The sequence below is a fragment of the Lipophrys pholis genome, assembly GCF_963383615.2.
Source record: "Lipophrys pholis genome assembly, chromosome: 16".
Lineage (NCBI taxonomy): Eukaryota > Metazoa > Chordata > Actinopteri > Blenniiformes > Blenniidae > Lipophrys > Lipophrys pholis.
In genome coordinates, this window is record NC_137634.1 from 15,656,700 (window position 1) to 15,671,258 (window position 14,559).

The 14,559-nt window shown below is 42.0% G+C and overlaps 1 protein-coding gene across 1 annotated transcript; it reads left to right on the forward strand.

The window, feature by feature from the left end:
- The first annotated feature begins 665 nt into the window (after nt 1-665).
- On the forward strand, nt 666-12,568 carry arfip2b (ADP-ribosylation factor interacting protein 2b). Its single transcript, XM_080482672.1, has 9 exons — nt 666-955; nt 3,052-3,162; nt 5,546-5,602; nt 7,235-7,343; nt 9,007-9,122; nt 9,252-9,473; nt 9,569-9,726; nt 10,656-10,830; nt 10,941-12,568. The coding sequence occupies exons 2-9, from the start codon at nt 3,064-3,066 to the stop codon at nt 11,094-11,096; spliced, it is 1,092 nt and encodes a 363-aa protein (XP_080338798.1). The 5' UTR covers nt 666-955; nt 3,052-3,063; the 3' UTR covers nt 11,097-12,568.
- The last annotated feature ends 1,991 nt before the right edge of the window (nt 12,569-14,559 follow it).

Consider the following 14,559-nt stretch of genomic DNA (forward strand, 5'->3'; position numbering starts at 1 on the left):
TATTGTTTGTTAGTATAAAGTGATGTTGCAGTAAGTGACAATAATAGCATTACATCATATAAAATAAGGATATTTTTGTCTAATGAGTGGACTAATTCTTATAAATAATTGCTCTGTTTGTATATTCATCCCAAAAATGATGAGCTAATTTTCACGGTTGTACACAAACATCACCATAATCTTGCATTTTAATTTCTTTGTTGCTGCCTGGTGGTTAAGCAGAGTTAACATCATTTTTAAGATTTGAGCAAAATTTAGACACACAGTTTCAGTAAATTATGGCACATCATGTTGACAGACATACAAGTAGTATGATTGTCTGGTTTAATGTATTTTCAATTGTCAAATCCAATTTTCTATTCACTCTTCAGCTGAATTTTTTTTCAAATATATTTTGAGAGGAGGAATCACTTTTTTTCCACTGATTACTGCTTTAACTTCTCCATTTTCACGATTAACTAATACATATTGTAAACATTCCTCCTTTATAAAGCCTTAAAATGTGCAGGCAGATAATTCTAGCAATAATAATAACGTGCATGCAGACCACCGAGAGGTTTCAATTTTCTTGATATAGTAGTGATGCATCTTCCTTCGAATAGACGCTCTTTGTGCGCGAGCGAGTCTGTAAGCTGAATTCCTCGATGTCGTCAGTTCCGTAAAGCGCTCCTCCTGGCTTCATCCATCCAGCAGGAGATCCAGGATTATTTACGAGGAGCATATACACCAGAGCGACACGCTTCCAGCCAGGACCTCACCCAGCGATGCCACCCTGCCACTCCTGAACAACTAACTGCCCCCTCCTGTGTTTGGCCCACCCCCCCTCCCGTGCGGAAAAAGACGCAGCGCGCACGAGCTGGGATGCGCCGCCGCTAGCCGGAGATTAGCCTGCGCGTTAGCTTCCCGACAACCTCTTATTTATTTTTTTCTCCTGAACGACGGGACGAAGCTCAACGTAAGTCAAACCTCCGCCTCCAACCAGCGGGTTTTATCCCCGCCAGCTTGTGCCTGTGTGTGGCTGCAGTTGTTCTCCAGCTGTGCTCGTTGAGTTTGTTTACTCCATCGTCCCTCTTTCCTCTTTCCTCGACGTGTCAGCTGGACGCGGGCCTTCACCTCACCACTTCCATTTGGCACTTTCTTAAAAAACATTTAACATATTCTTAGAATTACTTGTGTTTATGTTTGGGATAATAACCCTCGGAGATGGCTTCTGCGTGTAGCTGCTGGAGCGAAGCACCTGTGCGGGTGCACCTGTTCTGGCTCCCAAGTGTGCGCCATCATAGCAGGGAGGGTGAAGAGCTGCAGTCTGACTCCCAGTCCTCTTAGATTATAAACTCCACTTTTATGACACAAAGTCTTCTTCTGCTACTAATCCCCCCCCAAAAAAGAGCCTGGTGTAGCTCATCCACTACGTACAAGTTATGCATTCCTAATGATACATTAACCGTAATTGAGTCGATGTCTATCTGACCCTCTTACAGCTACATAACTGAGATTTTATTGTACTTAAAAAAAAAAAAAATAGAAGGTGCAAACTGTACCTGGAGCAGACTTTTCAATTATAACCTGACAAACCTGACGGCTCTTCTTGCCAAGCTATTCATTAAAGAACAAAATGTATGTGGAGCTTCAGGTTAAGCCAGTCTGTATGCCTTCACACGTCTAATACGAGGAGGATGTCGAACACTCATTGATTGCTGTCATTTTCTTTCTTACAGAATTTCTTTGTGTAATATTGAGCAAAACAAGTACAGCTTCACCAACTCATGACTAAGTAAACAGTGACATCAGGAAATGGACTAGTCTTAATTAAACTTTTTCACCACAAGAGTGATTTCATTGGTTTATTGCAGTATTACAACTAAAATAGACTTAATAGCAAGAAACTGAAGCATTACTTTCACGTTTCTGTGCTACAACGCCTTGTGAGCCACATCCAAAGCCTTGACAAACTGTTCAGCTGCTCAGTCAGTCTGTCCAAATCCCATCCTAATAAGAACAATAATTCCTAACCCACGTGGTAAACAACAGATCGGGGACCAGACTCTGTCAAGCAGTTGACTTTTGATTCATCTTTTAGCAGACACTTGCCTACTAAGTGTTGAATCATATGAAATAAGTAGCACGTGACTCGTCTCCTGTCTGTAAATACTTTATAAAATCGTCCTATACCACCTTTTCTGTCGGCCCCGAGAGCCACAAAACCCACAGATCTATAATTAATGGCCCGCTGTATGAATAGATCCCTCGGTGGCACTGCTGAATGGTTTAACTCTTTCAGACCTGAGGCAACTTTGTGCATGTTTGAGAACAGCGCGCAACATTTGCATGTCCCTAAAAATTTGTGTCGTCTAAAAATCTTACTTCCTATTATTTTTGCAGTGTCATCTCAGGCTTTGCCACACACACACACACACACACACACACACACACACACACACACACACACACACACACACACACACACACACACACACGTATTAGTACATCCAGACTTCTCATCAGTGTTTGTGGGAGTGAATTCATTAAGCTATGAACACATTATTCTTGTTCAAACCAAGTATCGCTGTTGGAACACTTCTGGTTTAGCTTCCTCTGCAGATGTGATGTCTGTGTAGTCGCGAGCCAACTTGTAGGTGAATGGAGCAGTTTGACCTGTTCGACAGTATGGAAAACAGTTTTCCGTCTCGTCCTTGATGGGGATTTTGGTTGGGAGCATGCTTTATTAGCATACAGCCTGGTAATTGAGCTTCAGAGAAGAGTGGCCACTTCAGCAAGGCAGCTGTGTGTCGCTTTCATAGGTGTGTTGTTTTTAATCCTGAGGGGCTAGCCTTGCTCTTTGAAAACCACCTCCGCGCTTGTTTGTTGTAATTATATTCCCATTTGCTTAATGATTTGGCAGTTTTCTCTAAGCTCTTTGGTCTTTTCCATTCAAAGCAGCATTTAGCCCGCGCTGTTGTTTCTTCCGCTGCCTTTTTCACTTTATTTACACACAATCATTGTAGCGTTTCAACACTTTTCCTGTCTTTTCCTTTTCTTTTCGTCCCACAGATACAGTGCATTATGACAGACAGCATTATGAGTAAAGCTGCCACAATGGAGATTCCTATCAATAGTAATGGCGACACAGGGACACTACCAGAAGACGACAGCCTTGAACAGGTGGGTCCTATAACTTCTGTGTCGGTTGACAGTCTGCAGTCGTGTTTTTTTCAAGCTATTTAAAGCTGCGACAAAGGGTAACAAATGCATAAGTTTGTGTCTTCCCCGAGGCAAAAAATATGTTTGCATTCTCAAAACCAAGCTTCAGTAAGAAGAGAGCTCAGAGTTGTTCGTCTTTGTGTCAGTTTGATTGTCAGAAATGAGTCATATCGTTAGTGCTCATTAAAGATCCTTGACTTATGGAGCCTCTCAGTTTCTCGATTTAGAAACTTTTGCCTTCTCACAGCAGTTTTATTCCCTGGCTGAGATTTCCTGTCTTTAGCTATGAAGATGCACTTTCTGATAAACCCTGTTGGAGCTTCTTGTTTATCCAATGCATCCAGTGATGCCCATCTGTTCCTGAAGTTTAGCGTCATTCACGTCGAAGCAAACAAAACCTGCGTGCTGCTTTAGGAAGCTGAAGTCCAAAAGTGTTCATTTCCCAAGAGGACAAACACAATAGAGCCCCTTAATTTAGAATATCTATTATTTTCATGTTATTCACATGATCTCTGGTAACATACACAGTATAACTATTCCCTTTTATCATTCTTGAATACTGACGTATGAATTTAATCCAGTCCGCCACTGTTTATTTACTTTTTTTTAATGCTTTGGTTTGATCGTCCTCATAGAGTCACAGACGCTGCATTGCTTTCCCTCACTCAGACTGGGGAAATCGGCCCTGCTGGGAAATCAGGTGCTGGAGACCAGCTGTCTCCATGTGAACCAGTTGTCCCTACTGACACCTCTCTACTCATGTATAGAGTTTCAGTCACATCACTGACATATTTTGTTAATCATCACACTCCATGTGAAGTTAAACTTCTAGATTGTTGGATATTAATCAACTTGTGGGCATCATTTGAAGGTGAAATGTGTCACACGACTGATTTGTCTCAGTTTGAGTGAAGCAGCAGTTGAAGTTGGAACCGGTTGTTCATTTCTCTGCACACACCTTGTTGGACAAACAGCCTGAAGATCCTGGAGGAAGCACTTTGTCTTATTTGCTCACCAAACTATGCTTCCCTCGACTCATAAAGCAGAAGCTATCCTTTTTAACATCGCTGAGGAGTGTGTATTCAACCGTCTGAAGTGGCTACCTCAGCGTTTGTGTTTTTGTATGAGAAAATGTTCAGCTGCACTGTTGAGATCTGGATATTAACCGGTTGTCATAGCAACTCCGCAATTAATCTGAAACGTTAGGCGTTCTTTTGTCCCCGGGTGAAAGCCCTCTGAAATCAGATTGCTATCTGCTGCACGGCGCACCATCTAAAGCCTTAGCCGGCCATGTTGCCCCTGCTCTCAGAGATGAAGATTGGCAGGTTGAGGAAGAGCAAGAGTCTGTTTTCAGATGCAAGTTTGTGTGTGTGTCAGAGGAGCGATGGCAGCCTGACAGGGACTGAAGCGAGACTGACTGCCTGCAGCATCCTGGCAGAGGCATCAGGCGGATCTCAGCAGCTCATTTAGACAACAGCCTTTTTAAAAGGTTTATTTCTTTTCTCCTATCCTATTTGTCAGAGGAGATTACGTCCTCTCGCGAGTGTATAACTTTAAAATATGTATCAAGGGTATATTAGGAGTGTAAAACAGGTCTATTTAGAAAGCAGAGCCTCTGCTATCTATCCCGGATCTGTCATTCCATAGCATAACCAGCTTCATTCTTCAAACACTGTGTAAACAAATTGTCCAGGGAGTGACCGGTGTTTGCGTCAGCTTCCTTTTACTTTGAACAGATGCCAGATGAGGCAAATCACTAAGAACGTGTCCAGCTCCCGTTTGTTTTGTTACAACAAAATTAGCCCTTTTTTTTAAAAATTCCAAATTAGTTTGAACTGTTTAGTGTCTTTGGAAGCTTAAATAAATAAATAGATAAATAAATAAATACAAACATTGCATACTATTCTCAGCTTGGCAACTGGCTCAAATAAGACGGTTGTCTTCTTGTGGTGATCAAATTGTATTTGATGTTCCAAATCTTAATACGCATGTTTGTACACAGTTCCTTCTTCGTTCCTTTAATGTATGTGTCTTGTGAATAAACCAGCTTTTGGGGCCCCGATATTTCACTTCCAATGTTAAACTGTAAAAACGATGACCCCCGACCTGCTGTGATGTCACTCACTGCTCTCCATCCTGCATCACTTGTTGTCTTTGGAACGCCATAATGATTTTATTTTCCGGGATTTATTTTACATCCTTTTTTATCTTGCTGCATGATTTCAGTCATGGATTTTTGTTCTTGTCTCCTTTTCTTTTTTTTTTTTTGTTCTGTTGTTCTTGTATCATTGTCAACTCCTCCCTCCCCCTTCCCCCCTCCTCACCCCCCCTCATCTCTGTGCAGGCTGCAAAGGTACAGTGGAGCTTAGATGAGAAAGTAGGGAGCTCCAGAGGCAACAGGGTGAGCAGGCCATTTGTGCATTTGCATATGTGTGTGTCATTGGTGTGCAGCGCTGCTCAGTGGTTTGACTTTAAAGGGCATGGAAATCGCCTTGCATTGCTAATGTTGGTCTCCTTCACCAAATGTCAGATATGTCACCCCCCCCCCCCCCCCCCCCCAAACAAACCACTGTGCAGCCTGAACTGTGCTACTTGTTAATCTCACTCCTACTAACTGTAGCTAGAAGGAGTTTCTCAAACATGACATGTTGTGAGAGAAAACCCCAAAACTCCAGTAGAAATTGAATTAACTAATAGCTAACATTCGGATCTCGATTTTATTCCTTTAGAATCCCAAATAACCTCTGTCTTGTTTTGAGTGGCTAATGCAGCCTAGATTCTGTGTGTGTGTGTGTTTGTTTGCACTTGGGTGAAATGTGAGTGGGACCTCCTAATTGTTTTGCAGGTGTTGGTTGGCCAGACCATGGCCTCATACTAATATCCATGTCTTACTAATGCTGTGCATTCGCTTCTCCTCTGTTTGGACGTGTCGGTTCATGTTGCAGTTATAAATAGAAATGTAGTTGAGTTGTGACAGAAATGTCCAAGGTGTCTTCTGCGAGTCACAATACCGAGGCTTCACGCGCTTGACCGACAGGACAGACTGCAGCTGATGATGTTTTCTCCCGTTCTGTAGTATGAAACCGACAAGTTTGTTTGTTTACACAAAGGAAATGGCCGTTTCCTTTTTGGAAGCACTCAAGATTTCTTCCTCGCTGCAGAATCAGAGCTTCAGAGTTTCTCATGTCGTCTTTTTCTGTAACTAAAGTATCATGTAACTTCTGCGGTTTTATTTAAGGCTTAAAATGATGTATTTCCTCAATACATGTTAACATCAGTATGCCTATTACAGGTTTCTAAGTTTGTATTAATGCATCGTTTTGCCTACAAATGATTAATAAAACCTAAAAACATATATACATTACTTCCTTTGTACATGACAGAAACTCAGATTCCAAACTTCTTGTTGCTGTGCAGATGTTTGTATTCAGTCTACATGGACAAGGTTATTGCCGAAAATGCAGGAACCACTAAAGAAATATTATCTGTTAATAGAAATTGAATTAAAATGTTTTAAACAGTATAATGTGGCTCGTCCAACTCCTTGTTGAAAATCTCTTAAAAGTCTTTATTTTTCTTTCTTTTCTTTTTTTTTCTCAGTTTATATTTGAGCAGCAGTGAAAACACACACGTGGAGGAGGGCGCTGCTCCTAACCCGTAAAAGTATTTATTTCCAAAAGCAGAGAAGGGGTTAATTTCAACATTTCTTGCTGTGAAAGATCTTTGGAGCCGTGAAGTCTCTCCCAGCTGTTTAGACGTCCTCCAACTCGCTCTGCACCACTTCATCACAGGAGATTCGGCTCTGTTAGATTAATTATTGACCCATACTTGAGTTGTGTGTTTTCCATCTAACTTTCCTAACAACGTAATGTGTGTCACTCTAGCGAAAAGGCTTTTAACCCACATTGTCTGAATCTATCACTGAAGTTGTATTCTCCTGTCTACATGTCCCGACCCTGAACTACCCCAATCCCACAAACCCTCTTTCGTCCTTTTTGTTGTTCTTCATTTCTTAAATTCCCTTACTGTGTAGGACCTACAGCAAGTGATGGTATCCGGTCCTAATCTGAACGAGACCAGCATCGTCTCCGGAGGCTACGGAGGAACAGCAGATGGTATCATCCCAACCAGCTCGATCAAAGGTAGAGTTCTGCTTCGCCGTGTGTTTCTCTGAGCTGATTTTTCACTGCTTCACTAACGCACACGTCTATTCTGACTTTTGGAGACGAGTCCGGCTGAAGCCAGGGACGGCACACCTCCATGGTGGTTTGCTCACTGATCGTACAATGTGGTGCTTATTAAGGCCGAAAAAAGTCAAGGACAGGTGGTCCTATTGTTGTGGCTGATTAGTGCAAAGAAGTTCAGGTAGAAATGAGACTTTCAATTTAAACTATTCAATACTAATAACCCACTCTTTCTGTCTCTCAGGGCCGGCTGTGCGCTACAATGCTGAGTTTAACAAAAGGATCCCAGTTACAGGATTAGGTGGCTTGAGACCCAATTGTCATTAATGGTGGAGGAGCTTCTTTCCAAAATGTGATGGAATCATCTCACAATGATGTTCAGAGTCTCAGCAGCAGCTTGTAGAAAAACAGTACTTTGTTCCCCTCCGTTAACTGCAGTAAAGATTAAAACGATTTTGATCACTCACGTGACATCTCATTTTGGGAAGATGCTCTCTGTACAGTGTGTCTTTTTTTAGAGGGATGGCAAGCTGCCTCTCTCTTTCTCTTTTTAGTGGTGAGAAGGACGGCACTGATCTCTGCCTGCTCCTCCGTTGTGGCGTGGCTTCTCTCCTCTGTCCTCGGCTTTCTGGGGAGCTTCCACTCGTAAACTAACCCTTCACTCAAGCAAAACCTTTTTCCTGTAATATGCGCAGTGACCTCCAATACGTCATTGACTTAGAAATGCACTTTTTAGAAATGAATCTCGTGTAAGTCATTTCCAATCGTCGGGTTTATTTTGTGCAATGTTCTTTAGTCCCGTTGTGTTGCAAACTGTCATCATCTTCACTCATCGGTATGCATTGTTCACTGACTGTCATGCACTAAATGCTGTCTCTTCATCCGTCTTTGTCTTCCACCTTCTTTTCACATTTCCCTCCTACATCCATGTTCCTCTTCTCTCTCCTCTCCTTCATTTTCTCCATTTCCTATTTATTTTTCCTCACATCTTCTTCCTCCATTTCTCACTGCACACTTTCTCATTACTCTCAATGTAAATAAATATTCATTCCCAATCCTGAACATTCCCAATAATAACAAAACAAACGACCAACGCCCTGCCCCGCCCCGCCCTGCCCCGCCCCGCCCCGCCCCACCCCGCCCCGCCAAACTCCAATCTCTCCCTCATCCCAACCCTCCCCCTCCTCCCACCCATTCACGTCACAGACCTCCGTATGAAGGCCAGGCGAAGTAGCCTTCCCCCAAGCAGTTCTGCCATCTGCCACATTGCAAGCCAGTCACTTGAACAAGGTATCGGGGAGGGCAAAGGTGGCCAGTAAATCAGTAGATCAGAATATCTTTTCTGAATTTTCTTCTTCCATTGTCATTTTTCTACTTTTTTTTTTTTTTTTTTCTTTTACTAACTTTGCATGTTTTATGGTGATTTCAGGGGTTTTAGTGGCAATAGATGAACGCTGAGGATCACTTTTGAAAATGTGTCCTGAGTGCTGGACACAATATGTTGTAGTGACGAAGTGTTATTGTTTTGTTTAATCTTAGTCGGGGGTATTCCTGTCACGCTGTATCTGAAAGTCTTGTTGCATGTTATTATAATGTGTTGCATTTGATTCTCTCGTCTCAGGCTCCAACATGCATCACAGCAGCAGCAGCTCGTCCATGACCGGCGAGGAGACGACTCGCGGGGTCGCTGTGGAGAAACTAGAAACCGTGAGGAAGTGGGGCCTCAACACTTACAAGGTAACAGCGGATCGACCAAGTTCATCCATTTCTAAGGCGATAATAGCGAGAAGGAGGATCTTTAAGAAACCTTGAAGTGAGTTCTGTTGTGTTAGTGATGTCCTCCTGTGTCCTCCGTCCTTGTTTCAGTGTACAAAGCAAATGATCTCGGAGCGGTTTGGTCGCGGCTCCCGGACTGTGGACCTGGAGCTGGAGGCTCAGATCGAAGTGCTGCGAGACACTAAAAGGAAATATGAGAGCGTGCTGCGATTGGCCCGAGCGCTGACCAACCACTTCTACAACATGGTGCAGACGCAGCATGCGCTGGGTGACACATTCGCTGACCTCAGTCAGAAATCCCCAGAGCTGCGGGTGAGACTTTAAAAACAATTTGATCATCTTGATGTAATAAATTGTAGTTTAGTTTATATGACCTTTTTTTTTTTTTTTTTCCCACTTCCTGACAGGACGAGTTCGGCTATAACGCAGAGACTCAGAAGCTGCTCTGTAAGAATGGAGAGACTTTACTTGGTGCCATTAACTTCTTCGTATCCAGCATCAACACATTAGTCAACAAGACGATGGAGGACACCCTGATGACCATCAAGTTATATGAAAATGCAAGGTCAGCACATGCAGTGGCTGACCTCTTTCCTCCATTTGAAACATGTTATACTGCAAGTGGCGAGATTTGGTGCTTCCTTCTTTCTATTCCATTTCCTGCACACTAACAGGAAGTCCAGTCAGAGTATTTTATGAAATACTTGTACTAAACACACTGATGAATGGGACTTCATTTCGAGACTTTTTGAATCCGTTAATGGTGAGAAAGTCCATTTGTACCCAGAAATGGTCAAGTGTTCCACGAAGCTCCCTATAAAGGTTTGAATACCAATGAAAAGCAGATGTGAGAATGTAAAAACTCTTGCTCTTAGTGAAAATACAGAGATTTATTGTCTGAATTTGCAGCTCCCTTCAGCAGAGAGCGGAGCAGATCAATGTGAATATGTACACAGCTCGCCATCGCAGTGTTGTTTTTGACTTCACATCATTTTGGCACTTGTCAACACACTAAAGTTTAATAAGTAAAGAAAAAACCTACGATTTCCCTCAAAGGACCACAGAAGTACATAAAAGGTTATGTACAGTTAAACCCTAAAGGAACTGTTTCACATTACTTTGTAAACAAGCACCTCTTTGCCAAAAAGCTTTCATATAAATTTAAAGGCAGCCTTGAGGGAAGGATTTATCTCTACTGCCCCCAAGTGGCTTTAAGCATGACTTGTCGGAGGTTGAGCAATTATTGTTTTCTGAATTTCATTCACAAAATCCTCTTTATTATTTTAATAGGTTTTTTTTCTTAATCTAACAAACACATGAGTTTGGAGTTGAAGCAGAGGGCTGATAGTTGGGTGATGTCAGAAACGATCCTGGATACCCTTCTAACGATGGAACTCCCGAGAGCTTTTATTTTGACAGAGAGAACTAATTCTGTGTTGCTGTTTGATTGCATCACATTTTTCCTGACTCTCCTGTGTTTTGTGTTTTATGCAGGCTGGAGTTTGACGCCTACCGGACAGACCTGGAGGAACTGAGTATGGGTCCGAGGGATGCCGTCACAATGGCCCGTATAGATACTGCTCAGCAGCAGTACCAGGTCCAGAAGGAAAAGTATGAGCGTCTTCGCTCAGATGTTACCATTAAGCTGAAGTTCCTGGAAGAGAACAAGGTCGGCCCGCAGCGCGGCATCATAGTTGCTTTTAAAAACGGCGGCGGCTTCATCTGGGCCGGTTCTTGTAAAACCAGATTCTTAAAGCGTCCGTGCTTTGTGTCTTTCAGGTGAAAGTCATGCATAAGCAGCTCCTCCTCTTCCACAACGCCATCTCTGCATACTTTGCTGGCAACCAGCAGCAGCTGGAGCAAACACTGAAGCAGTTCAACATCAAGTTGAAACCCCCCGGGGCCGACAAGCCCTCCTGGTTAGAGGAGCAGTGAGAGGCGCCCCCAGACCTCCTGCCGCCTCTCCGTCAACCACCTCCACCTGTTACCTGTTGAAACCCCCAACTTACAGAGGACCACTACAGAGTGAAACACTCGCAGATGACTGGATGAGGAGTGTGTGTCTGGATGATTCCACCGAGGGATTGCAGGGTTTTTAATGAGAAGTAGGATTACATACAGCAGGAAAACCAAGTTGCCAGTCTTACGAACAGTCCGGGGGCTTCTAGTGCCTCTTTACCCCACTTCCTTTTTCCCCCCACTTTAGCCTCTCTTCATCCTTTCCTCCCAGAGAAACTGTTGACCTCCTCCCTCCCATCTCCTCCACCCAACCCTCTTCTCTCAACACTATTTTGCCGTGTGAGGTTGTGTTAGTCATGTTTAAGGCCATTGTTGTGCTCCCAGTAAAATATCAACGCCACGCCATCTTTGTAACGGACCGATGGCGGTGGGGTAAAGATAAAGAGTTGAAACCATTAAAAAGACATTCAGATGTAATTACACACTACTTTGAAACTTCCAGACCTTATCACTCTCCCAGTGTGCCTCCTTGTCTATGAGCTAATGTATTAAATGGATGTGTATGGCCTGCAGGAAGAAAGATAAGGTCAGAATAATTTTTCTGACGACAGAAGTATGAAGGAGATTTGTACGGATCACTGGAAGGAAATGTTCCGACATTTCAAATCGATGTACATTTAAAATTTTACAAAGTTCAATGATTGTTTGCAGCTTCAAAACACTGACGTGTTGAATTTCTGGTTAATTTAACATCACATCACTGGTATGGAATTCTTTTATCTCTAGTCGGCTGTACTGTATCTCCTGTAATTCAGAATGAAAGGATGGCTTCATTTGTAAGGATCAAAAAACAAAAGGCCACAGATCTCACTTGAAGCTGAAAACCTTGTGAGGTTACTCACATATGCAACAATCACTTGGGGAACACTGCCACGGCTTCCCGGGATTTTACACTTTTGGTTCTTAATAGAGTCAATAGAACCCAAAGAGAAGCGATGTTTATTGGGTGTTGACGGTTGCTCCGTTTCCGTTCATCGCTAAAGCAATTTGGCGTCTGTGGACTGTTAATCAGGTGAATCCAGCAAAATTATGAAACCATAAAGGACAGTACTGAAAAGGAATTCACTGCATCCACGTTGGCTTTACATTCAATGTTACATTACTGACTGAAATGTGTTTTTGTCTTTATGTTAACAAGTCAGCGTCATTGACATCTGGGATCATATCTTTCAGCTCTGGCAGAATATATCTACGTCTATGGTAACTTTACTTCACACTGAAGACTACTGTAGCTCTCTTATGTTACTCGCTTTGTATTTCAGCATCGAATCGTGGACTTTAGTAGCTGGTTGGGTGTGACAACGCAAATTTGTTTTTTTGTTTTGAATATAATCACTTTTAAACAATCATCAGTCTTTGACAATTAAAAGGCAGAATTGTCAAATTCTAGTGTTGAAGCTGTACGTTATGTTTAGAGGTGTTTGAATCAACATTTCTAATATATATCTATCTATAGATAGATAGATATATATATACAATTTAGAACAAAAATAAGCCTAAGACCAACCAAATCTAATGAATTTATAAAAAAACAAAAAACTTGGAAATCTGTGAACTTAGAAGAAAGTTTATTTCTTGTCACTCTTCAAAGTTAAACGAAAGAAACCGAGTGTCATGCATCAGTTAATGGCTTCGCCCTCCGGCTTCTCTATTTGCATGGCAGACGGCGATCCAAAGTTCAGGTGTAGATCTGTGTGCGTGCTCCGACGCTCCACTCTTGGCCTTCTGCATGCCGGCGCGCATATCCTGCCGTGGTGCTGAGCTTATTCTTCTTGGTTTCAACTTTTTCAAGGTGAAGCGGAATCCAGACTTTTGGGTTTCACTCGTAATGCTTGCGCTCTTCAGGACAACGACAAAGAGATCGATTTGGTTTGTTAACAAAAAAAGCAAATGTTGATTCTGACGTCTGTGTGACTTGTGCTTTCGGATTTTTCTCTTTTCTTTTATATCTCAATATGTAGATGGATTTATTTGGTTTAAATGGGAAAGTCACTCGGAAAATGTTTGGCTTCTTGTGGGTAAAAATCGCCGTTTCACTGGCCAGCTTCTCGTCTGCTTGGCCACCTCAGAGCAATATTAACAAAATGTGACTCCTCTTTTCTAAACCTGCTCCGGGAATTCCTAACCCAATCACCGAAATGGATGGCAATAGGATTTTCTTGTGTTTCTTAGTTGAGAAACCTTCACTAAGTTAAAAGAAACAAAAAAACAACACAATTAAGTGACAAGCAATTGAAGTCACTCTTACTAACAGATTGTTGCCGAGAGAGAACCAACATATTTTAAAGGAAAATAAGAGAGACTTTATTTGTGTACAATCAATGTTTTCTAGAGCGGGCTGGTGTGTTGTACTGTATGAATGATTGCACATAAGGTATTTATGATAAGTGGAAGTTGTGTCATGGATTGATGTGATACTCTGCCTTCATTCCTCACTGAAACCCGAAAAGTCCCGCTCCACCCCCAGGGAATACAATTAAAACTACACATTTTCAAATGCTCTGGCTGTATTTCATTGTTTTCTCACCATTACAGCGTCTTTATGTTTTGTATTTCGACTATTGGGATTCGGTTAAATAAAACTTGAACCCCTCAGATGAAATGACAAGTTTCTGACAAGTATTGATCATAATTTACTCTAAGAATATTTTTCATTTCCAAGATTGTCAACGCTTTTCAGGACATTTTGCCTGAAGATCAACACTTCACATGTTTTGTTTTGATGTGTGAACAATTTAAGTAAAAACGTCATCATATGCACAGTTCGTGGGAGTGGTCAACAAAATAAAATAAAATAAGCAGGAGCAATTTTTCATCCATAGGTTGACAGTTGTACAGACCGAAAGGGTTTCGGCTGAAGTTAAACACTTATTTTGCCTCCAAACCCTATTAACAAATCAAATACAAGATGGAGCAGACCGCAAGACATCAGACTCTGAACTCAAGCTTATAATATACTTCATTTATACAAGTATATATACAATATATTACAAATACACATGAATATACAGTACAGACCAAAAGTTTGGACAAACCTCATTCAAAGAGTTTTCTTTATTTTCATGACTATTGACATTGTAGATTCACACTGAAGGCATCAAAACTATGAATTAGCACATGTGGAAATATGTACTTAACAAAAAAGTGTAAAACAACTGAAAACACGCCTTATATTCTAGGTTCTTCAAAGTAGCCACCTTTTGCTCTGATTACTGCTATGGACACTCTCTGCATTCTCTTGATGAGCTTCAAGAGGTAGTCACCTGAAAGGGTTTTCACTTCACAGGTGTGCCCTGTCAGGTTTAATAAGTGGGATTTCTTGCCTTATAAATGGGGTTGGGACCATCAGTTGTGTTGTCAGGTGGATACACAGCTGATA